This window comes from Carcharodon carcharias, chromosome 4 (genome assembly GCF_017639515.1).
Source record: "Carcharodon carcharias isolate sCarCar2 chromosome 4, sCarCar2.pri, whole genome shotgun sequence".
NCBI classification, from domain to species: Eukaryota; Metazoa; Chordata; class Chondrichthyes; order Lamniformes; family Lamnidae; genus Carcharodon; species Carcharodon carcharias.
This window is the reverse complement of record NC_054470.1, coordinates 171,695,059-171,721,358: the sequence shown is the minus strand read 5'-3', so window position 1 is coordinate 171,721,358 and position 26,300 is coordinate 171,695,059. Positions and strand designations below refer to the sequence as shown.

The 26,300-nt window shown below is 44.9% G+C and overlaps 1 protein-coding gene across 4 annotated transcripts in view; it reads left to right on the top strand.

Annotated features, from left to right (window-relative positions):
- Nucleotides 1-26,300, top strand: part of tenm3 (teneurin transmembrane protein 3) — a 584,772-nt gene that overhangs the window by 251,962 nt on the left and 306,510 nt on the right. For all 4 annotated transcript variants that reach the window (XM_041186060.1, XM_041186059.1, XM_041186063.1 and 1 more), the window contains one exon: nt 1,802-2,020. In XM_041186060.1, the coding sequence (XP_041041994.1) occupies nt 1,802-2,020 (219 nt within the window). The remainder of the gene's footprint in view (nt 1-1,801; nt 2,021-26,300) is intronic.

The following is a 26,300-nucleotide window of genomic DNA, read 5'->3' as shown; positions in this document are numbered from 1 at the left end:
AGTTGGTTTTAGCCACTTCCAGATGGCGCTACGTGTCACAAACATCGCAAATCCACAGTTTAACGTCACCGAGTGAGGTGACGTAATAATTAGTCACAAGTCAAACTCAGAACCATTATTTCTCTAAAGAAATAGAGAACATTTTACTTTGTCATTAAAACTCCCACTGAACCCACTGTCCATTTTGGATTAAAATGATCATCCCTTTTAGACCTCTGTTGTTTTAGGAAAAGTAGCTGATGAAGGGCTTGCCAGATGGGACAAAGCCAACTTTTTCACTTTAGATTTAAAGGGCAGTCATTGAGCCCCCTTGACTTGTGGATATGTGGGTATTGTTGTTTTAGCTTGAATTGCACTATTCTATATCTACAATTATTTACCAATTTATTTTCCTTTGAATTTTTTTTTATGAAGCTGAGAATGGATTGCACTTGATGTGAAAATACTAAACGGGCAGGTTAAAGGGGAGTGACAGGCTTGGATTTAGTATTCATCCGTACTGACTGCTGGTTACTCAAGGGACAAGATCCCCTTTTGCATGGCCTTAAATCAAATCTGTCATCATCCTCTTTTTCTAACCCTTGCCGTCTTTATTTGTACATCACAGCTTCTGTCGTTTTAGCTTTGATGCAGCTTTCCAATGTGGCAAACTGCTACAGTTGTCATCTCGGGTTAAATGTTACTTATAATTTAAATGTTCTGAATATCTGGACAGCGTAACAGAGAAGTGTGCAGGCACTGGGCCCTGAAAGGGTTATCTGCAGCCAAACATGGCTGGAACAGCTGCCGTGCTCTAACGCCATACGTGCAAGGTGGGGATGGGGCAACTATTTAAAAGACATTTATAGAATTGCTAGTAAGAACTTGCTTTTCAGTAAAAGTGTCACATCCAAGCAGCCTATAGTAGTATAACCGCCGGAACGTTTTTGACAGAGACAGTAATTGTTGGTTGGTAATACTCTATTGATTTTCACTACTTAGTCTTGACATAAAGATGTGAGCAGGCCAAAGCTGCCCACTGGCAGCTACAGGAATACTTCAAAGCGCTGGGCTCTGAAACCATGCACTGAAGGTTCGTTCCATGCTAATACAGCATCAGAATGCCTTTTCCCATCTGAGGTGTTCCTACTGTCGGCTGTGTTCCTTATGAATAACTCGAGCCAGCAAAGGGAACCAACTGCACCATATCGCCACAGGCAGGCAGGACTGTGAGTCTGTTGCTGGATTATGGGGATTTTTGCTGTTAGATATTTGCATGGGGTTATCCCTCTGTGTTTGCAGTCTTCAGCAATCAGATCTCTGCATTTGGCATCAGAACTGCACGATGCATGGGGACCAAACTCCATAGATTAATGTGTAAGAGGCAGGCAGAACAGCTCACAGAAAACTCCTGAACCAGGAGCAAATAGCACAGTAAAAAAAAAAAAAGCAGCTTAGGCACAAAGGCAAATCTTCCACTAGCCTGAGCTTAACCATGTCCAGAGAGGCCATGGAAAATGTGTTTCTTTCTGTGTTCATTAGAAGCTATGCACTGTTATTGAAACTAGCTAATGTACATAATAGTTTAAATCATTTTACTTTGGAAACTAAAAGCAACTTGTAAAAAGGATTAGCATACAGAAAGCATCTATCCTGTTCAACTTTTTATTTTACTCTATGAAACACAAGAGGATTGCAGCAAATTGATTTCTTTGTCTATTCATTTTGCTTTTGAATGTCTCACTTGTGCATCTTTTTTTTTATATATATATGCTTTGTCGTTACCATCACACATCAAAACCCTCATTTTGTCTTTCCTCAGGTCCTCCCATGCCATCCTCCTCCTCCTCGTCCAGTCCATCAGCCATTGAGCAGTCTGGTTCCCCAATTTCATCGCCCAATGCCAATGGCAACCAAAGACGGCTGCTTGGCAACAGCAGCACGCAGCCGGTTCATGACTCTGACACAGATGATGAGGAATACAATGCAAATTCATATCTAGCTCAGGCCAGTTCAGGCACAGTCTGTGTGGCCAGTAATGGTAAGAAATTGCCTGCATCTGTCAACTCCTCCTGCTTCTTGGCACTTTCTAACTTCTGAGCAATTCTTTTAGCTGGAAGAGGTTTGGGAGGACTGGTCTTCATGACAATTTACCTCCCAGCCACTTACTAAACCGTTCTTCTCTGCATTTACTCCTAACAAGAAGCTTTATTGCACGTCAAGCCTCTTCCCTTTGTCCTTGTTGTCACTTAATCCATTAAGGGCTGCGTCAAGTATTAACCCCGTTTTGTTAAAGCACATTCAGATCCGAGTTGCAGACAAGCCAAGTCAACCCCTTGGCTTGCTATTTAACTGAGGATTGCCATTACCAGGTACAGTGGGTGCAGAAGTGGGAATTCTCCAGTATGATACAGAAATTTCAATAACTTTTCCTTCAGTGGGCGGAGTTGGGAACACATGCAGAGATTGCTCAATCGGAGCCTTGTACCTAAGCAGCAGGCCTGTTGGCTGTTGGCCAGCCATTGCAGTTAAACAAGGTGCTTCAAAAATCAAGAAGTTCTTACCCAACTATTGGCTTGCTGTTTGGGGAAACAAAGCACTGAGGCGTACTTTCATATGGCACTGTAGGATGTATTCGATCTGAATGAAGCATGCAGTTATAACACCAGTCAGGGCTCTCTTGGTTGTTTTCTCATTCTTTGCAATCTAATTTTCTTCTGGGAATGCAGTGATTACATATTTTAGTGCATGATTATTTTGTTTAACCACAGCACTGGGAGCCTGGCGAGATTTTAGTTCTTGTTTTTTTTCCCGTCGCTTAGAAAGAAAAAGACTCAACAATAAATAATAAGAAGCTTTGTGCTTTTCTTCAGGTTTTTGCTCACTACCAGGGGATGTTTCAATGCTTTGATTGTACATTTGGGTTAGCTCACTTTGCAGATTACAAATATGATGTACATACTTTGTTGGTGTTGTTTAAGGGTGCGCTTTTTAGTTTCAGCAACAGCCAGTTTAAAATATAAAATCAGTGTAAGAAACCTAAGACTGAAAAAATACAGTCACTGACAGGCACTGTTGTGGGTTCTGAATGTATGCACTGAAACCCTGCATGTCCCTTTTATCCTCCTTTTTTATCCTTTATCCTTTTTTTGTAATGTGTAATCTTGTAAAACATTGACTTTAGAGATTAATACTTGCAAACCAGAAATTCCTTCATGCAAAGAGGTATCAGTTAGAGTACAGGGTTATCATTAAAAACCGGTGTTAGTCAAGCATGCCTCTCATCATATAGACGGAAAGAAATAACTTGCATTTATAAAGTATCTTTCATGCTCTCAGGATTTTTCAAAGCGCTTTTACAGTTCGTTAAGCACAGTCAGTACTTAATGTAGAGCAATGCAACTGCCTCATTTTGCTCTGTCGGATAGATATTGGCCAGGGCATCAGGAGAACTCCCCTGTGCTGCTTTGAATAGTGCCATGGCATCTTTTACGTCCACCTGAGAGAGCAGACAGGGCCTCATGCTAATGGCTCAACCAAAAGACAGTTTAATCTAAAAGATGGCACCTCGGATGCTGAAGCATTCTCTCGGTACAGTCAACCTAGATTACGTGCTCATGTTCCTGGAGTGGGACTTGAACGCACAATCCCCAACTTGGAGGCAAGCGTGCTGCCATTAAGCAAAGGCTGACAATCTGGCAATGTAACAAGAATGTCTGTTTGAGAGCTTTATCCTTCGGACTGAGTTTAGAATATGCTCCAAGTGGTAAGTTATAGAATTCTAATATCAAAGCTTTGAAAGAAAAAGTCAGTCAAAATTTTAAAAAGGCAGGTCTTCTGTTCTGCATGATAGGTGACACCATGGTAGATGGGCACAAGGGGCAGAAATTGTGGTCAGCAGATCGCCACCAATTGTGCGCCATAGGTTGGCCATTTAGGCTGCCCTTAAGTGCTCTCACCAAAAATGGGAAAGAACTGTTTCAAGTTATACTGCAGTATAACGGAATGGAATTGAACACAATTTCTCATTGTTCTCATTGATAATGTGCTATACACTCACATCATCCAAATAAAACAGACTGAGAGTCTCAAGGTAAGCTTGGGGTGACAGGAAGACAGAGTTTAAAGGGGAAGCAGCTGTATTTTTTACTTTTGAGCATTTATAAAAGTGAACTTCAACGTTGGGTTTATGAGAACACAATTTGGGCAAATTGTTTGCTTTTGAAAGTATTTGCTCCAGATTTTCAGCTGCAAGATTTTTCATTGCTACAATGAAAAAACCTGGACCTGGAAATTCCTTCTGACATTTCTCTGCTTTCGTGTCGTTTCACAGAGGAAGACACTGAAATAGGGTTGTGCGCCAGGTTTGTTTGCACCAAATCTTAGCCATATCTACAATCTCAGGCACACTTGGGAAAAACTGCCTCTACAGGCATGATTCACAATGGAGGCTGCCTACTTCAATCTGCTTTGCAATCCGCCTCCTCTGCAGGAGCGGTACTCGTCAGGGCGAGGTCACTGCAGCGGTGAACTCTGGCCTCTGGCTTATTCCAAGCTCTCTCAAAATATCAACTCCATCACTTTCCTCCTGAAAATCCACCAGCAGGCTGAGAAAACAAGGCCATTTATCTATCATTCAGGACCCTCCAAGGGATCTGCTGGATCGTATGCTTCCCCCCTCCCCGCACTATCTAGAATTCCATGAACCGCAGGTAATTCCCCTTCCATATCCTAACAATCACTGACCAACAACACAGAATCAAGCAGGTCAGCGCCTGATTCCTTTGCTGTCCCAAGGTTAAAATCCTGGAACTCACTTCCTAACAGCATCATGGATGTACCTACACCACATGGACTACAGCAGTTCAAGATGGTGGCTCACCACTACCTTCTCAACAAGGACAATTAGGGATGGATAACAAATGCTGGCCTTGCCACAGGATGCTGGCCATCCCGTGAAAGAATTTAAAACGAGATTATCAGGTCACATTTCAGGTTGCTCTGAATTTAAGATAAGCTAGTCTGCCAAGGGTATTTGGAGGACACATCAAGTAGCAAGAATGGTCTGTTGGAGACCATGGCTGCCCTTTTCAGCTCTGGCTAACGGTATCATTGACCAACTACTTGAGGCAATTTGGAACTGACAGGTCTTGGTCTCCTTGAGGGACTGTGCCCTGGCCACTGACCAATATTGACAGATGGGACTCTGGGAAAAGGCCAATGGCTCTCAGGCCAGTGGATAAGCTCACCACCAGGATGAGTAAATTTCACCAAACTCTTCAAACTCTCATCAGAACATTTTTTTGGGGAGCGGTGGGGGGACAATCCTGTTTATGGATTTTGGGAAGGAGGCAGAAGCAGGATGTTCAGGGTTGGGAGACTATGAGGTTGTTGGCCGTGGAGGGAAGACCTCTGGAGGACAGTCATTGGTTACAATGGCTTGATGTTCAGTAGTGGGCTCGTGATTCAGGAGGGAAGTGGAAGAGTCAGGGAGTTGATATTTGGCCTTGGCTGGATGGAGGCCAGAATGCAAGGCAAGAACAGCACCATCATTGTCAACAAGTGTGATAACAATGTTAGAGTTGGGTCTGAGAGAGCAGTGTGCTGCCACTTCAGAGGGATGCAGGTTGGAGTGAGTGAGGGCAACAGTGAAATTGAGATGGCCGATATCACACTGACTGTTCTCAATAACAGGATCGAGGGAGAATAAAGGCCAGAGAGAAGGATCCAGGTGGATGGAGAATAATGGAGATGAGTAAAAGGGTCCGCTGAGTAGGGGGGAAGACACCTGTCCAAAGAAGCGGGCGCAAGAGACCGAGGCAATAGAAGAAAAGCTCAACTTCTTCCAAGCTTGAAATTAATTGAAGTGGGGGTGTAAGAGGATGAAATTGAGGCCTTTGCTGAGGAGAGATCATTCAGAATCAGAGAGGGGAAGATCAGAGAATGTTGTGAATACATGACTAAAAGTGAGATTCGAAGAAGGGGTAGGATCAGAGGGAAGGATCTGGAGGTGTGTTGGTAACCATGTGTTGTTGAAGCTTGCAACCTTCACACCTGAAAGGAAGATAAAATTTGGTTAGTGGATGAGATGGAACTGTGGACCTGGTCAGTTCTGAGATGGAATGAGTCGGTTATACCCTCAACAAAGTCCCCTGGTTCAACTTTTTGATTCACCTTGAAATAATACTTTGAATTAACGTTATCCACCTGAAGGAGATTTAATATTTTAAAAGTACCACAACAAGATCCCATTAGCCCCTTTAACCATCTTCTTTCTAAACAATTGAGATTAAGTGTCTGTAATCTTTACTCACGGATCATCTCTTTTAGACTCAGCTGAATTTGAACCCTTCCCAATTCATGAGGAATGAATTTTTTCTGTTGTGTATGGTGAGAGTTGGGCACCTTGTGAGCTTGCCAGTGTATTATGAAATTTTAGCAAGGCCAACATAGGCTTGTACTGTACTATTTTTGTGATATATTTCAGCATTTTGTTAGCATTATTAATCATATTGTTGAGATTGAAAGTGCTGTATCTCTGGTTATTCCCTTTCTAATTTCCCTGTGCTAATTCAGTACTGATTACTGTCCACATAAGTTTTTAAATTTTGCAACTTTTGAGCAATTGCTTTACGATTTACAATTTGAACTTCAATTTGCCACTTGACCAGTTGCATAAATGATCCAAAACCTCCAGCAGATGTTATGCTGCCTCCTCCGTCTCTGCTAGTTTTCCTGGTCAAATATTGTCAGGAAATCAGGCAAACAACATTTACTTTTGGTATCCAGCTCGTTAATGTAGATTGGAATCAAAAAAATCTAAGCACCAATTCCACACTCAACTCCCCGCTGCACTCTGACCTTTCAACTCTCATGAGTGCTCTGTTTCCCACTTTTGTACCAATTTCTTCTCTTGTCTCATATTCTACCAAACTCTTAGCAATCCCATGTTATAGACTAGATGCTATGGATGAAGAAGATAGTTTTTTCTCAAAAATATATTCATAACATAATGGTTCAAATTTGACAATGCATGAAGTGCAATACGAATCAGATTCTTTCAATCGAGTGCATAAAGCATCTCTCATACACTTGCCATTACAGGTTATATTTACAATGTACATTTGCATTTTATGTCAAATGTCCCCTGGTGCATAGAGCCCAAAGGGCTTTACATGGCTTCCAGCCCCTCAATATCCAATGGCAGGAGGGGCTTAGACACTGGCCTTTCCCTATTGAGCCTTCCTAGTGGCCGCCCCAAGCTTTAGCGCGCCCCTCAGCACGTCGTCCTGGACTTTGGAATGTGCCAGTGTGCAGCACTTGGTCATCATCAACTCTTTTCAATGGAAGACCAACAGGTTTGGGGCAAACCAAAGAGCCTCTTTCACTGCATCGCTGGTCCTCTGTGTGCAACCCTATAAACAACCCACAGAGCACAAAGTACTGTGTTGCAGAGGTGCTCGGGATGAACCTCGACAAAAAACACTGCGTCTTTCTTTGCAGAGGCGCGTTCCATAAGAAGGTGGGTGATGGTCTCGTCCCCAGTGGTCGCATTGAGGGCTGTGTGCGGAGGCAGTGATTCTCTGTGCGTGCAGGAAGGATCTGTTGGGGAGGGCCCTTCTCACCACCAATCAAGCTATGTTTTGATGCTTATTTGAAAGTTCTGATGATGATGCATTCTGCCAAGTGACTTTGATCATCTGCTCAGGGAACCATCTGACAAGAGTCCTTTCCCAAGGGGCTCGAGGACATTCCATGCAGACCACTGCCTGATGGACTTGTGGTGAAAGGTATTTTTCGACACAGGCTTTTCCACAAGGGGTGGGTAGTACAGCACAGACATATATATCTGGTCAGATGCATTGTTTTCTTGGCTCATTGACGGCATCATGACACTAGCACATCACATACACGCACTGTCACAGTCACAGAAAGCCTGCCCATGCACTGAAAATTGGGACCAAACCGACAGCCACTTTATGCACAGAGCACTTAAGCCACAGTGTTGAAGTGCAAACGCAGCAAAGTGTGCACTTCGATTGATCCCCAAGACCCAGTCAACAATGCGAAAGCATGCTTTTGTTCCAGTAGAATCTTTTGATGAATAGAGCTGCTAAAGTTTTTTTGAAAGTCCAAGTCCAAATGACTGACATCACAGGAGTTTCTATGTTTGTGGTGGAGTCAAAATACACTTGTTAAACAGAATCTTTCCTGATTAATTGTATACATCTGATTGTTGCTGGGCATTTGAAGTACCCTTGCACCCTATCTATTAAAATAATGTGTATTATTTTCGCTGATTTTGATGTTAGGCTTACAATGCCATAGTTAACTGGTTAGGTGTGTTGTCCTTTCTGAACGTAGCCACTACAAGATAGATTTTCCACCTTATTACTTGCGTATGCTGGGGAATTGCGCACTCCCAGCCCGTCATTTTCCACCTATTAAAATTAAGGAAATATCATGAGCTGCGGATATGCAATTTTCCAAAGCACAGAGTGCCAAAGGCAAAAAAATCTGTCCTTCCATTTGTTTCCTTTCACTCCACCAGTATCTCAACAATGTCCGGGTAATGCTTAATGACATCAAAACATACCTTTGACTCCTTCAAAGCCTTATCCTATCAATTACCTCTGGCCACACTGATTTCAAAATGATTTCAATGATCTTAGGTCCAGTACAGACATTGGAGATTACTGATTGTTATCCAAAGATTATCCTCCTCCCTTCCTGACACCTACAGGCAAGTGATCATGTGTGGATATTAGGTGAGATCATCCCCGGTCTCAGTTATGAGGTTCTCTGCAGTTGAATAGCCTGTCGATTGTTTTAAGCTGCAGGTCTTCAGGTGCCCATGCATTTGTACCCCAGAAAGGACACATGGGCATCAAAGAAAGAAGTTACATTTAGATAGCACCTTTCACAACCACAGGACATACCAAAAGCTTTACAGAAGTAATTTGGAGCGCAATTATTGAAGTACAAAATTGCAATAATCGAGTTGTGTCATAGGCATCAATGAAATAAGTGGCCAGTTATTCTGTTTTGGTTTTATGATGTTAAGTGTTGACCAGGACACTGGGAGATTTCTAGTAGCCTAGTGAGGAGGTGCAGTTCCAGTCAATCCATGTTGCCTTTGATGTTATGAGCTGCAGACACGCCCTTTTGTTTTTAATAAGTTTGAATGTTCTCTTTGATCCACTTTTAATTCTAGCTCTACAATGTGGCACGCCCAGCTCTACTCCCACACCCCCCGATCCCGACTGTGCTCACCCTCCCAACTCCTGGCACGCCGGGCTGCCACCCCTGCCCCTTTGGGGGCAGTTAAGAGTCAGTCACATTGCTGAGGGTCCAGAGTCACATGCAGGTCACACCAGGTAAGGATGGCCAACTTCCTACACCAAAGGACATTAGAGAAGCGGTGACGTGGTGGTATTGTCACTGGACTAGTAATCCAGAGACCCAGGGTAATGCTCTGGGGACCCGGGTTTGAATCCCACCAGAGCAGGTGGAAAGGGAAGGAAATTTGCTGTCCTCAACTGGTCTAGCTGACATGTGACTCCAGACCCACAGCAACGTGGTTGACTTTTAAGCGCCCTCTGAAATGGCCTAGTGAGCCACTCAGTTGTATCAAACCGCTACAAAATCACTAAAAAGGAATGAATCCAGACGGACCACCGGCATCAACCTAGGCACCAGAAACTACAACGGCAAACGCGGTCCTGTCGACTCTGCAAAGTCCTCCTTACTAATCTCTGGGGCTAGTGCCAAAATTGGGAGCGCTGTCTCACAGACTAGTCAAGCAACTGCCTGACATAGTCATCCTCATGGAATCATACCTTACAGATAATGTCCCAGACTCCACCATCACCTTTCCTGGATATGTCCTGTCCCACCGACAGGACAGACCCAGCAGAGGTGGCGGCACAGTGGTATACAGTCAGAAGGAAGTTGCCCTTGGAGTCCTCAACACCGACTCCGGACCTCATGACGTCTCATGGCATCAGGTCAAACATGGGCAAGGAAATCTCCTGCTGATGACCTCGTACTGCCCTCCCTCAGCTGATGAATTAGTGCACCTCCGTGTTGAACATCACTTGGAGGAGGCACTGAGGGTGGCAGGAGCACAGGATGTACTTTGGGTGGGGGACTTCAATGTCTATCACTAAGAGTGGCTCAGTAGCAGCACCACAGACCGAGCTGGCCGAGTCCTAAATGACAAGGCTGCTAGTCTGGGTCTACTGGTGAGGGAACCAACAAGAGGGAAAAACATACTTGACTCTATTCTCACCAGCCTGCCTGCCACACATGCATCTGTCCATGACAGTATCGGTAGGAGTGACCACCGCATAGCCGTTGTGGAGATGAAGTCCCATCTTCACACCGAGGATACCTTTCATTATGTAGTATGGCACTACCACCATGCTAAATGGGATAGATTTCAAACAGATCTAGAAACTCGAGACTGGGCATCCATGAGACGCTGTGGACCATCAGTAACAGCAGAATTGTACTCAAACACCAACTGCAACCTCTTAGCCCATCATATCCCTCATTCTACCATAACCACCAAGCTAGCGGATCAACCCTGGTTCAATGAAGAACCCAGGAGGGCATGCCAGGAGCAGCACCAGGCAGAGCTAAAAATAGGGTGCCAACCTGGTGAAGCTACAACACAGGACTACTTGCATGCCAAACAGCATAAGTAGCAAGCAATAGACAGAGCTAAGGGATTCCGCAAGCAATGGATCAGTTCTAAGCTCTATAGTCCTGCATTATCCAGTTGTGAATAGTGGAGGACAATTAAACAACTCACTGGAGGAGGAGTCTCCACAAATATCCCCATTCACAATGATGGGAGGAGCCCAGCACATCAGTACAAAAGATCAGGCTGAAGCATTAGCTGCAATCTTCAGCTAGAAGTGCCGAGTAGCTGATCCATCTCAGCCACCTCCAGAGGCCCCCAGCATCACAGATGCCAGTCTTCAGCCAATTCGATGCACTGTTGGACCAGGTTCTTGGAAATGAGGTGGGCCAAATAGTCGGTGGGAGAACATTTAGGAGACAGTCTTCTTGTATTGTATGTTTTAGGAAGTTGATAGAAAAGAATGATAGGCAAGCCAGAGTAAGAATAAGCAACTGGACGAGAGCCGACATCGGTGGGGCAAGAACGGAGCTGGGCCAGATAGATTGGAGCAAAACATTGGTGGGAAAAACTATAGCTGAACAATGGGCTACCTTCAAATGAGAATTGGTTCGGGCACAGTCAAGGTATATTTCATCGAAAGGGAAAGGTAGAGCAAACAAATCCAGAGCTCCCTGGATGAAAATGGCGATAGAAATTAAGGTAAAGAAGAAAAAGTGTGCTTATGACAGGCGTCAGGTAGAAAATACAAATGAGAACCAATAGGCATACAGAAGATTCAGAGGGGAGCTGAAAAAACAAATAAGAGAAGCGAAGAGGGATTATGAGAAAAGACTGCAGCCAATGTAAAGGGTAATCACAAAGTCTTCTATAGGCATATAAATAGTAAAAGGGTGGTAAGAGGAGGAGTAGAGCTGATTAGGGGCCTAAAGGGAATTTATACATGGATGAAGGGGTCCTGGCTGAAGTGTTAAGTTAATACTTTGCATCTGTCTTTACCAAGGAGGTAGATGCTACCCAGGCCATGGTGATAGACGAGGAAACTCTGTCATGAGAAGGGTTCAAAATTGGTAAGGAGGAAGTGTTGAATAGACTGTCGGTATTTAAAGTTGATAAGGCACCGGGACTGGACAAGTTGCATCCAAGGATATTGAAGTAAGTGAGAGTAGAAATGGGCACTGGCCATAATTTTTCAGTCTTCCCTAGAGTTGGGAGGTGCCAGAGGACTAGAGAATTGCAAATATTACGCCCTTGTTCGAAAAAAGTTGTAAGGATAAGCCCAGCAATTACAGACCAATCAGTTTAACTTCAGTGGTGGGCAAGATTCGAGAAACAGTTATTCAGGATAGAATTAGTAGTCACGTGGAAAAATATGGGTTGATAAGGAAGGGACAGCATGGGTTTCTAAAGGGGAAATCCTGTTTAACTAACTTGCTGGACTTCTCTGAAGAAGTAACAGAAAAGATCAATGAGGGTAATGCTATTGATGTGGTGTACATGGACTTTCAAAAGCATTTGATACAGTGCCACACAACAGACTTGTGAGGGAAGTTATTGCTCATGGAATAAAAGGGACAGTAGCAATGTGGATACAAAATTTGCTGAAAAATAAGAAGCAGAGAGTAATGGTCAATGGATATATTTCGGGCTGGAGGAAGGTTTGTAGTGGAGTCTGCCAGGGGTCGGTAGTGGGGACCTTGCTTTTCATGAAATATATTAATGATCTATATCTTGGTGTGCAGGGGACAGTTTTGAAGTTTGCGGATCATAAGAAGCTTGGGAGTGTTGTGAACTGCGAGGAGGATGATGTGAAACTTCAAGAGGACATAGACAAGTTGGTGGAGTTGGTAGATGGCAGATGAAGTTCAATGTGGAGAAGTGTAAGGTGACGGATTTTGGTAGGAAGAACATGGACAGATAATATAAAATAAGGGGTGAAATTTTGAAGGGAATGCATTGAATGTGGCAGCACAGATGGAGAGAGCAGTTAATAAAGCATGTAGTTTCTTGGGCTTTATTAATAGGGGCATAGAGTACAAGAGCAGGGAGATTGTGCTGAATTTATGTAAGACACTCGTTAGACCTCAGCTGGAATATTGTGTGCAGTTCTGAGTGCCACATTATAGGAAGGATGTGAACATGTTGCAGAAGAGGTTTACAAGAATGGTTCCATGGATGAGAAACTTGAGTTACGAAGATAGATTGGAGAGGTTGGTGCTGTTCTCCTTGGAGAGAAGGAGGCTAAGAGGAGGTTTGATATAGATGTTCAAAATCATGAGGGCACTGGACAAAGTAGATAGGGAGAAGCTGGTCCTGCCTGTAAAAGGATCAATAACGAGAGGGCACAGATTTAAAGTGATTTGCAAATGAAGCATATGTGATGTGAGAAGAAACTTTCTCACACAACAAGTAGCTCAGGTCTGGAATGCACTACCCGGAAGTGTGGTGGAGGCAGGTTCAATTGAGGGTTACGGTGGTGGGATCAGGTACAGGGAAAAGGCAGGGCAATGGCACAAGGTTATTTTGCTCATTTGGAGAGCCAGTGCAGACACGATGGGCCGAATGACCTGTGTTATTAAAATTCTGTGATTCATTCCATGTGATATCAAGAAACAACTGAAGGCACTGGACACTGCAAAGGCTATGGGCCCTGACAATATTCCAGCAATGGTGCTGAAGACTTGTGCTCCAGCACTTGCTGCGCCCCTAGCCAAGCTGTTCCAGTACAGCTACAACACAGGCACCTACCTGGCAATGTGGAAAATTGCCCAGATATGTCCTGTACACAAAAAGCAGAACAAATCCAACCTGGCCATTTACCGCCTCATTAGTCTACTCTCCACCATTAGAAAAGTGATGGAAGGGGTCATCAACAGGGCTATCAAGGGGAACTTGCTTTGCAGTAACCTGCTTGCTGATGCTCAGTTTTGGTTCCACCGGGGCCACTCAGCTTCTGACCTTATTACAGCCTCGGTTCAAATGTGGACTAAACAGCTGGACTCCAGAGGTGAAGTGAGAGTCACTGCCCTTGACATCAAGGCTGCATTTGCTGCATTGGCATATGGACCGCTTCTGTATCTGAGGAGTCGTGAATAGTTCTGAACATTGTGCAATGATCAGCAAACATCTTCACTTCAGATCTTATGATGGAAGGAAGGTCACTGATTAAGCAGCTAAAGATGGTTGAGCCGAGGAAACTACCCTGAGGAACTCCTGCAGTAAGGTCCTGGAACTCAGATTATGGACCTCCAACCACCAAGCCATCTTCCTTTGTGCTAGGTATGACTCCAACCAGCGGAGAGCTTTCCCCCTGATTCCCATTGACTCCAGTTTATCGAGGGCTCCTTGATGCCACACTTTGGGCTGACAAGTGGCAAGTAACATTCACACCACAAAAGTGCCAGACAATGACTATCTCCAACAAGAGAGAATCTAACCATCGCCCCTTGAGATTCAATGGCATTACCATCACTGAATCCTCCACTGTCAGCTTCCTCGGGCTTACCATTGACCAGAAACTGAACTGGAAGAACCATATAAATACAATGGCTGCAAGAACAGGTCAGGCTAGGAATCCTGCAGGCAAGTAACTCACCTGGCTCCCCAAAAACAGTCCACCATCTGCAAGGCAGAAGTCAGGAGTGTGATGGAATACTCCCCACTTGCCTGGATGAGTGCAGCTTCTACAACACTCAGGAAGCTTGACAGCATCCAGGACAAAGCAGCCCGCTTGACCGGCACCCCTTACCCAAACATTTACTCCCTCCACCACCAAAGCACAGTAGCAGCAGTGTGTACCATCTACAAGATGCACTGCAGGAATTCACCAAGGCTCCTTAGATAGCACCTTCCAAACCCATGACCACTACCATCTAGAAGGACAATGGCAGCAGATAGATGGGAGCACCATCACCTGGAAGTTCCCTCCAAGCCACTCACCATCCTGACTTGGAAATATATCGCCGTTCCTTCACTGTTGCTGGGTCAACATCCTGGAACTCCCTCCCTAACAGCACTGTGGGTGTACCTACACCACCTGAACTGCAGTGGTTCTAGAAGACAGCTCACCACCACCTTCTCAAGGGCAATTAGGGATGGGCAATAAACACTGGCCTAGCCGGCGATGTCTACATCCTGTAAATGAATTTTAAAAAGATGAGTTTTTACAACAAGCTGATGCTTTCATGGTCACTAATACTGAATTGAGCTTTCATTTCAGTTTTTCTTATTTTCAATTAATTAGTTTAATTTATCAATAGAATTCAGTCAGATAGTGGTATTTGAACCTATGTCCTCAGCGTTAGCTTGGGCCTAGTGACCTTACCACTGTGTCAACATCTCCTTTCCTAATTCTCTGTACCTCAATTTTTGCTAACCAACCTTTTATTAGATTGGAACTTGCAGATGGTGATGTTCCCACATGTCTGCTGCCCTTGCCCTTCTAGTTGTTCGAGGTCATGGGTTTGGAAGGTGCTGTTAAAAGAGCCTTGGTGAGTTTCTGCTTTACATCTTGCAGATGGTACACACTGCTGCACTGGTGATGGAGGGAGTGCCTGTGCGAGGTGCCAACCAAGTGGGCTGCTTTGTCCTGGATGGTGTTGAGCTTCTTCAGTGTCGTTGGAGCTGCACTCATCCAGGCAAGTGAGAGTGCTCCATCACCCTCCTGACTTTAGCCTTTTAGATGGTGGACAGGCTTTCATTTTACTGCAGTCAACATCAGTTAAAAAATACATATGTGAGTAAAGGAATGCTCTGTGGCTTCAGAAAAGAAGCAACACTTTGGTAACTGGAGGGTTTGAAAGAGCATTCTGACTGACTGGGGAGAACTTTCCCCATGTCAGGTGGGACGGTCATGGAGCCGACCGCCGCCCGTGATCGGCTCCGCGCCATTTTATGTGGGCAGGCCAATTAAGGCCCGCCCAGCGTGATGCACGGCCTGTAGCGCTCAGTGCTACCTGTGCAGGCGGGCGGAGGAGGGAGTGTCGGGGCTGCCTCAGGGAGATTAAGTTCACATTGGAATCTTTAAATAAAGAAAGATAAAAATTATTTTGACATGTTCCCTCATATGATAGTGCCACATCAGTTGGGACATGTTTACGAATTGTTCAAAAATTATTTATAGATTTTATTAAACCTTCAGGAAACCTCATGCCGCCCATGGGTGAAGTTTCCTGAAAAACGCGAAGGCCGCTTGGGCTCTTCGCCTGCCCGCCAACCTTAAGGTTTGACGGGCAGCCCTGTTAATTATCTGAATTACTTTCCTAATGGCCTTAACAGGCCTTTGACAGTTCGGCGGGCACGCAGCCACCTCTGGCACCCGCCCGCCGAACAAAAGATCTGAATGACGCGTGGTGATGCCCAACCTCACCGCGCATCATTTTACGCATTGGCGCCCCTGCACGCCGACGTGAAAATTCTGGATTTGGGAAGTGATGCTGGTTACGCTGTGAACCCACTGACTGTGTTACAGCCTGAGGTCTGCAAGAGACTGAGGTAATGCCATCAAATAAAGAGAGAGAAAGAAGGGTGAAGACCTTGTCTAAAAGTGCTGGGTGAAGAGGAAACATCAGTTATACTCTCTCCTATCTCCAAGCATCCCTGCAGCTCTATAGATTACTGCAGAGTCTGGGGCAAATGTTCCTAGAATTTTGACAGAAGTTTCCACGGGCAGGATTTCCTGGTTGGCCTGCTCGCTGACACGGGATGACCTTGGGCGGAGCTCCAGACATCACCGTGCCTCATTTCAATTTTTAGGTCGGTGGGGGCTCAGCCGAAACAGCTGTGCACCCACCGACCTGTCAACGGCCAATTGAGGCCATTTAAAAAGTAATTGCACTAGTTAAAGGACCTGCCCGTCCAACATTAAGGTTGGCAGGTAGGCTGGGAGCCCTGGCGGGCTTCAGAAAAAGCATGAAACCTGATCCAAGGACGGGATGAGGTTTCATGTAGGTTTTTAAAAATTTAATAAAAGTTTAACTGAAAGTGATGGACAGTGTCACATGAGGGGACATGTCAGGGAAATTTTATTTTTCTATTTTTAACATTTTAGAATTTGTCGCCGATCTCCCTGAGGCAGCACTTAGCCTCAGGGAGATGCGCATGGAAGAGTGCACTCTCGGCTTTGGGAATTCCTCCCTCGCCCGCACAGGGAGCGCATAAACTGAATACTGGTTGGAAGGCAAGATGCTCTCGGGACTCTTGCACTACCTGCCCTGGTCCTCCTTGACTGCCTGGCAGTAACCCATTCCTTCTCTCTGTTCATTCTTAAGCTGCGGAGTGACCACATCTCGAAATGCGTCATCCACGTTGCACCGCAATGACACTGGATGCTGCTCAATCTCCAAAACCTCAAAGCACAAGCTCCTTTTTAGGGCGTGGACATCACTGGCAAGGCCACTATTTGTTGCCTATCCATAATTTCCTTTCAACTGAGTGGCTTGCTAGGCAGTGAAGAGTCAACTGAAGTTACACATAGGCCAGGCCAGATTGAGTAAGGATGTCAGAGTTCCTTCCCCAAAAGGGGCATTAATGAACCAGATGGGTTTTTACAACAATCAATGATTGTCTTATGGTCACCATTACTGAGACTAGCTTTACATTCCAGATTTATTAACTGAACTCAAATTCCTCAAGCTGCCATGTGAACTCATGTCCACAGAGCATTAGCCTAGGCATCTGGATTACTACTCCAGCAATATTACCACCACACCGTTGTCTCCCCCGAGCGCTGAGGTGCCCTGCCATGTTTCTATTTATTAGACTATGAACTAAATTAAGAGAAATAAAATTAAAACTTGAATAATTATTCATGATCTACCCACCAATCAGCTGCTTCCCTTGTTTTGATGTCACTTTATTTTATTGGGTGGTTAGCGTTAATGTTTTACTTAACTCTTAGTGTCTACATAACTCAGATTTTAATTTCATAAACAAATAAGAACCCTTTTGTGTTCCTATCTCTTTCAATTTAATTGTAACTTTATCCACATAGATCTGATTAATTAAGCGAGATCTGATTAATTAATTAATCTATGACCATAATTATATAAATTATACAATATGCAATGTATAAAATAAATTACAGTTTGTCTTATCAAACTGGCTTATTTTTTGTCTTTATACTAATTAATTGATCTAGCTTACATTATAGATTGATTAAGTTAAATGCTTACTGTAGACTTACTCCCTCATGCTTCCTTGTTGATGTATTCTGTTGTGGTGCAATGATTCATTTAAGAGCTTTGCCTCTTTCTGGGAGCAGTGTCTAGTGCCTGCTTCCCCCCGAGTGCACAGTACAACTCAGAGAGATCACAGTGCGGAGGACAGTGCTGGGAACATTTAAATGGCCTGGTATGGCATTCTGTAACACAGTGCATTATACTATAGTGGTGTTTAGTACTACAGACACTAATAGTTATGGTTGTTATAATCATACTTGCTATAATTGTTCCTGTTGTAGAATGATTTGCCTCCCGTGTTTTTAAATTCTCAGAAGTGTTCCTGCACAAAAGTGTTCCTGCATCCTTAGGAAGTGCTCTCCCAGCTTTTTAAATGACAGTGATAACTAATTTTTTTTAAATGCTTTTGTTAAAGTCTTAAATGAGTTTTATACAAATCTGTTAATGCATTTGGTACTAATGTGATTTCAGCCCCTCTGTCTCTTCATTCAAGCTTAAAATGGCCCCTCATTAAAAAGAGAGAATTGACATTTATATAGCTGCTTTCATATGCCCTGGACTTGCAAGAGTGCTTTACAGCCATCAGTATCCTATTGAAGTATAGTTGCTGGTGTTGCATAGGCAAACACAACAGCTAAATTTGCACACAGCAAGATTCCGCAAACTGCTCTCAACCTCATGGATGCACCACAGTGATGTCAGCTGCTCTGACACCCAGAATTCAAGCTCCTCCAGCTGTTGACATTTGCACATGTGGTTGAGCAGAGCACAAGAAACGTGCTGAGGTTCCCACATGGAACAAGAAGCTCATTTCACAGGACTGAGGTGTCCTGCCATGCTTCTGTCTATTAGACTAAAAACTAAATTAAGTGAAATAAGCTTAAGACTTAAATGAGTAGGTAATCTGATTTTTGTAATATTGGTAGAGGAATTAATGCTAGTCAGCAGACCAGGAGAATTCGCTTGGCCTTCAAATAATGCCATCTCATGCATCTACCTAAGCATACTTTGACACATCATTCGAAAGACATCCTGATTAATTCACTGAAATATCAGTGATGCTTGAAGGTGCTGGAATGGAAACCTTTGCTCCTTGACAAAGAGGTGCAAGTGTTACCACTGAGCCAAACTGAAGTGCGCATTGTTTTTCCATAACAGACCTGCTAACAAAACTACATTTGAGTGATCAAAAGTTTCAAATCCGTGGATTGGTGATTTTGATGGGCATTGTCACTGGAGCATCAGCCTGGATTGCCTCAGAGCCAAGAGTGCTAAAACTGAGCCAGGTCAGGCAGCATTGGTGGGAGAGAAGCAAAGAGTTAACATTTCAGGACAATGACCTTCCATCAGAACAGTATCCTGAGAAATGGAACAGGATATCGCCAGGTTGTTTATAATAGAACTATCTATACATTGTTTATGTATTGTACAGTGTGCGTTCACTGCAATCTCTACCATGGGAAAATATTGTAATGGAAAGTACTCAATGTCGAAAATACCACATTCTCTCTTTGTGGGAGAAGCATAGATATTTCCACACACTGCAGCACTAAACAAATATTTAACATTACACATGATGGGTTAGTTGCAATGGTTAAGCTATAGTTCTTTGGAAAAACTGAGATCAAGTGTCCTCAGTCTAAAGTCTTACTCAAACCCGAGTTCTAACCCCTGCCAGTGACCACCTTGCAGCTCCACCAGCCCATACCTCCTCAACGAATGTGGCTGGCTTGACCTTCAATGTCCTGGATTAAATCTACTCTTGTCCTTTCAGGTTCAGATCCAACCTTTCTGCTTTTTAACACAGAGATAAAAACAAAAAAACTGCGGATGCTGGAAATCCAAAACAAAAACAGAATTACCTGGAAAAACTCAGCAGGTCTGGCAGCATCGGCGGAGAAGAAAAGAGTTGACGTTTCGAGTCCTCATGACCCTTCGACAGAACTTGAGTTCGAGTCCAAGAAAGAGTTGAAATATAAGCTGGTTTAAGGTGTGTGTGTGGGGGGCGGAGAGATAGAGAGAGAGGTGGGGGGGGGGGGGGGGTGGTGTGGTTGTAGGGACAAACAAGCAGTGATAGAAGCAGATCATCAAAAGATGTCAACGACAATAGTACAATAGAACACATAGGTGTTAAAGTTAAAGTTGGTGATATCTAAACGAATGTGCTAATTAAGAATGGATGGTAGGGCACTCAAGGTATAGCTCTAGTGGGGTTTTTTTTTATATAATGGAAATAGGTGGGAAAAGGAAAATCTTTATAATTTATTGGAAAAAAAAGGGAGGGGGAAACAGAAAGGGGGTGGGGATGGGGGAGGGAGCTCACGACCTAAAGTTGTTGAATTCAATATTCAGTCCGGAAGGCTGTAAAGTCCCTAGTCGGAAGATGAGGTGTTGTTCCTCCAGTTTACGTTGGGCTTCACTGGAACAATGCAGCAAGCCAAGGACAGACATGTGGGCAAGAGAGCAGGGTGGAGTGTTAAAATGGCAAGCGACAGGGAGGTTTGGGTCATTCTTGCGGACAGACCGCAGGTGTTCTGCAAAGCGGTCGCCCAGTTTACGTTTGGTCTCTCCAATGTAGAGGAGACCACATTGGGAGCAACGAATGCAATAGACTAAGTTGGGGGAAATGCAAGTGAAATGCTGCTTCACTTGAAAGGAGTGTTTGGGTCCTTGGACGGTGAGGAGAGAGGAAGTGAAGGGGCAGGTGTTGCATCTTTTGCGTGGGCATGGGGTGGTGCCATAGGAGGGGGTTGAGGAGTAGGGGGTGATGGAGGAGTGGACCAGGGTGTCCCGGAGGGAGCGATCCCTACGGAATGCCGATAAGGTCTCTCTCCACCTGGACCCCTCCCTCTGGATTCTTACTTCTCTCGATCTTTTCATTGAGAACTGTCAGCGCGACATTAGTCGTCTCAATTTCTCTGCTCCTCTCACCCATTCTAACCTGTCTCTCTCTGAACTTACTGCACTCCATTCTCTCAGGTCCAACCCTGACATTGTCATCAAACCCGCTGACAAGGGTGGTGCTGTTGTTGTCTGGCGCACTGACCTCTACCTCACGGAGGCTGAGCGTCAACTCGCAGACACTTCCTCCTACCTCTCCCTGGACCATGACCCCACCACTGAACATCAAGCCATTGTTTCCAGGACTTTCACTGACCTCATCTCCTCTGGGGATCTCCCTCCCACAGCTTCCAACCTGATAGTCGCCCAACCTCGGTCGGCCCGCTTCTATCTCCTACCCAAAATCCACAAACAGAACTGCCCCGGTAGATCGATCGTCTCAGCTTGCTCCTGCCCCGCGGAACTCATTTCTCGTTATCTTGACTCCCTTCTCTCTCCCCTTGTCCAGTCCCTTCCCACCTACATCCGTGATTCCTCTGACACCTTACGTCATATCAACAATTTCCAGTTCCCTGGCCCCAACCGCTTCCTCTTCACCATGGACGTCCAATCCCTCTACACCTCCATCCCCCACCAGGATGGTCTGAGGACCCTTAGCTTCTTCCTCGAACAGAGGCCCGAACAATCCCCATCCACCACTACTCTCCTCTGTCTGGCTGAACTTGTTCTCACGCTGAACAATTTCTCCTTCAACTCCTCTCACTTCCTCCAAATAAAAGGTGTGGCTATGGGTACCCGCATGGGCCCCAGCTATGCCTGTCTCTTTATGGGGTATGTGGAACATTCCTTGTTGCAGTCCTACTCCGGCCCCCTTCCACAACTTTTTCTCCGGTACATCGATGATTACTTCGGTGCCGCTTCATGCTCTCGTCGGGACTTGGAAAAATTTATTAATTTTGCTTCCAATCTCCACCCCTCCATCATTTTCACGTGGTCCATCTCTGACATTTCCCTTCCCTTCCTTGACCTCTCTGTCTCAATCTCTGGTGATAGACTGTCCACCAATATCCATTACAAACCCACCGACTCCCACAGCTATCTCGACTACAGCTCCTCACACCCCGCTTCCTGTAAGGACTCCATCCCATTCTCTCAGTTCCTTCGCCTCCGTCGCATCTGTTCCGATGATGCTACATTCAAAAACAGTTCCTCTGACATGTCCTCCTTCTTCCTTAACCGAGGTTTTCCACCCACGGTCGTTGACAGGGCCCTCAACCGTGTCCAGCCCATCTCCCGCGCATCCGCCCTCACGCCTTCTCCTCCCTCCCAGAAACATGATAGGGTCCCCCTTGTCCTCACTTATCACCCCACCAGCCTCCGCATTCAAAGGATCATCCTCCGCCATTTCCGCCAACTCCAGCATGATGCCACCGCCAAACACATTTTCCCTTCACCCCCCTTATCGGCATTCCGTAGGGATCGCTCCCTCCGGGACACCCTGGTCCACTCCTCCATCACCCCCTACTCCTCAACCCCCTCCTATGGCACCACCCCATGCCCACGCAAAAGATGCAACACCTGGCCCTTCACTTCCTCTCTCCTCACCGTTCAAGGACCCAAACACTCCTTTCAAGTGAAGCAGCATTTCACTTGCATTTCCCCCAACTTAGTCTATTGCATTCGTTGCTCCCAATGTGGTCTCCTCTACATTGGAGAGACCAAACGTAAACTGGGCGACCGCTTTGCAGAACACCTGCGGTCTGTCCGCAAGAATGACCCAAACCTCCCTGTCGCTTGCCATTTTAACACTCCACCCTGCTCTCTTGCCCACATGTCTGTCCTTGGCTTGCTGCATTGTTCCAGTGAAGCCCAACGTAAACTGGAGGAACAACACCTCATCTTCCGACTAGGGACTTTACAGCCTTCCGGACTGAATACTGAATTCAACAACTTTAGGTCGTGAGCTCCCTCCCCCATCCCCACCCCCTTTCTGTTTCCCCCTTCCTTTTTTTCCCAATAAATTATAAAGATTTTCCTTTTCCCACCTATTTCCATTATATATAAAAAAAACCCCCACTAGAGCTATACCTTGAGTGCCCTACCATCCATTCTTAATTAGCACATTCGTTTAGATAATATCACCAACTTTAACTTTAACACCTATGTGTTCTATTGTACTATTGTCGTTGACATCTTTTGATGATCTGCTTCTATCACTGCTTGTTTGTCCCTACAACCACACCACCCCCCCCCCACCTCTCTCTCTATCTCTCCGCCCCCCCACACACACACCTTAAACCAGCTTATATTTCAACTCTTTCTTGGACTCGAACTCAAGTTCTGTCGAAGGGTTATGAGGACTCGAAACGTCAACTCTTTTCTTCTCCGCCGATGCTGCCAGACCCGCTGAGTTTTTCCAGGTAATTCTGTTTTTGTTTCTGCTTTTTATTCTACCACTCCTATTTTCACAATTAAAACTAACCCAACAATTTCATTGGTCTACAGAATGGAAAACCTGCTCCAGTGATCTTCCTCATCAAACAGCACCACCAGAGTAAAATTCTGATTATTTCAGGTTGTACTTTCAAGTCTTGGAACAGGCTTGAGCACATAATCTAGGCTGGCAGTGTTGAGGGAGTGCTGCATTTTTGGAGGTGATATTTTTCACCTGACATAAGAACTCCAGTGCAATCTGCCCACTTAGAGTCATAGGGCAGAATTCTCCGGTCGGCGAGCAGGGGTGGGGCCCGCTCGCCGATGCGTAAAATGACGCATGGTGACACCGGGTGGGCGTCACCATGCATCATTTAGATTTTCGGTTCAGCAGGCACACAGCAGAGTCGGCTGCGCGCCCACCAAACTATCAAAGGCCTGTTTAAAAAGTAATTGAAGTAATTAACTGAGCTGCCCGTCCAACCTAAAGGTTGGTGGGCAGGCAAAGAGCCCAGGTGGCCTTCACATTTTTAATAAAACCTCATCCACAGGCAGAATGAGGTTTCATGAAGTGTTTATTATTTCAATAAAAATTGTTGAAATGAATAATGGACGTGTCCCAGCTCATGCGACAGTTTCACATGAGGGGACATGTCCTTAAATTTTTTTCCCACCTTAATTCAAATTTCCATGAATTAAACAAATCTCCCTGAGGTACGCGAAAGAGCGCAGGCCCCGACTCAGAATCCCCCACCCCCCCTGTCTGTTCGCACAGGGAGCGCACAGCACTTCCGGGCGCATGTCATGCTGGACGGGCCTTAATTGGCCCACCCATGTAAAATGGCAGCCCGATCGGGTTCGCACCCACCCCCGCACAACCCTCTGGCTGTTCTGCTATACAGCACAGAAACAGGCCCTGCAGCCCATTGTGTCCGTGCCGGCCAGCAAGCACCTATCTATTCTAAGCACTTGGCCCATAGCCCTGTATGCTGTGCCATTTCAAGTACTCATCTAAATACTTCTTAAATGTTGTGAGGGTTCCTGCCTCTACCACCCCCCTCAGGCAATGAGTTCCAGGTTCCAACCACCCTCTGAGTGAAAAAAGTTTTCCTCAAATCCTCTTTAAACCTCCTGTCCCTTATCTTAAATCTACGCCCTCTGGTTTTTGACACCTTTGCTAAGGGGAAAAGTTTCTTCCTATCTATGCCTCCCATAATTGAGTATATCTCTATCAGGTCCCCCCTCAATCTTCTCTGCTGTAAGGAAAACAACCCTAGCCTATCCAGTCTCTCTTCATTGCTGAAATGCTCCAGCCCAGGCAACATCCTGGTGAATCTCCTCTGAACCCTCTCCAGTGCAATCACATCCTTCCTACAGTGCGACCAGAACTGCACACACTACTCCAACTGTGGCCTAACTAGCATTTTATACAGCTCCAACGTAACCTCCCTGCTCTCATATTCTATGCCTTGGCTAATAAAGGCAAGTATCCCATATGCTTTCTTAACCACCTTATCTGCCTGTGTTGCTACCTTCAGGGATCTATGGACATGTACACAAAGGCCCCTCTGATTCTCTGTATTTCCTAGGGTCCTACCATTCATTCTGTATTCCCTTGCCTTGTTAGTCCTCCCAAAATGCATCACCTCACACTTCTTGGCATTAAATTCCATTTGCTACTGCTCTGCCCATCTTACCAGCCCATCTATATCATCCTGTAATCTAAGGCTTTCCTCCTCACTAGTTATAACACCACCAATTTTCATCTGCGAACTCACTGATCATACCTATATTCACTTCAAAATCATTTATGTACAGTACAAACTGCAAGGGTCCCAGCATCGATCCCTGTGGTATACCACTCATCACAGGCTTCCAATCACAAAAATAACCTTTGACCATTACCTTCTGCCTCCTACCGCTAAGCCAATTTTGGATCCAATGTGCCAAATTGCCCTGGATCCCATGGGCTCTTACCTTCTTGACACATTCTCCCATGCAGGACCTTGTCAAAAGCCTTACTGAACTCCATGTAGGTTACCCTCATCCACACCACCTCAAAAAATTCAATCAAATTTGTTAGACATGATCTCCCCCTGACAAAGCCATGCTGATTTTCCCTGATTAATCCCTGCCTCTCCAAATGGAGATTAATCCTGTCCCTCAGAATTTAAAAGACTGTAAAGGAGCACTATTCAAAGAAGAGCAGAGAGTGGTCCCTGTGTCCTGACCAGCATTTCTCCTTCAATTGCCTCTTGCATTTCTGGGACCTTGCTATGGACAGGGGAGAAATGATGGGATGGCTCCAGTTTTTTCCACCTCTTGACTAACTGCAAAAAGATGTGTTTTAAAGAAGAACTGTTCTAGCTTCTTGAATACTGTGACTTTCAAGAACAGATGCAAGATAGGCTTTCTCGCAAGTTTAAATTAAAAGAAATAAACATTTGTTTTCTCAACAGCCAAAGTGTAATTGCATCAGCACCCATTCACTCATTCACGCGAGGCACACTCAGACACACACACACATAAAAACAGGCACAAGCAAAGATGATTATAAGTGAAGTAGCATGCATTTATATTTTCCAAAGAGTCCAAAAGTCACTTTTACTCTTAGTTTTCGAAATGGTAGCTGGGAATGGTGCAGGCCTGAGGATTCTTCCTTGGTTCAGTGAAGACAATGGAGATTGGAAGTTTCTGGCAATGAATTCATAGTGGCTAATTCCCTGGCAACAGTAGGTGTCTGGCTTGGTTCTGCAGTTCAGTAGAAAAAGGATAGCCCCACTTTCTCTGCTTGTAAGGGGATGCTAAGCCAAATCCTTTCTTTTACTGGGCAGGATCTTTTCCCTCTATGTCTCTGTCTCTAAGACTGACTGGTATGGGCTGCTCAAGATGTGAGTTAATAACGTGTTTCTTACCATAAGCTAGTTTCTGTCATGTGACCACAGTAGCAGTATTCCCATTGTCCACACAAATGATTCTTGATGACGTTAGTGTGGGCACCCAGTGGGGTTTGAACCTCGGCTGTTTGTATCACATTGTGATTGAATGTTTTCTTTACACCCATTTTGTGGAATTTCAACTTGCGGACACTAAATCTGGACAACCGTTGTACCTGATTTTCTGTGGATGTTTAGACAATAGTAACTGTTAACTCCTAAAGATAGATTTGATGCATTTTAACATCTCTTCAAGGGTATGTCCCAAAAACGTTTACATTTTAATGT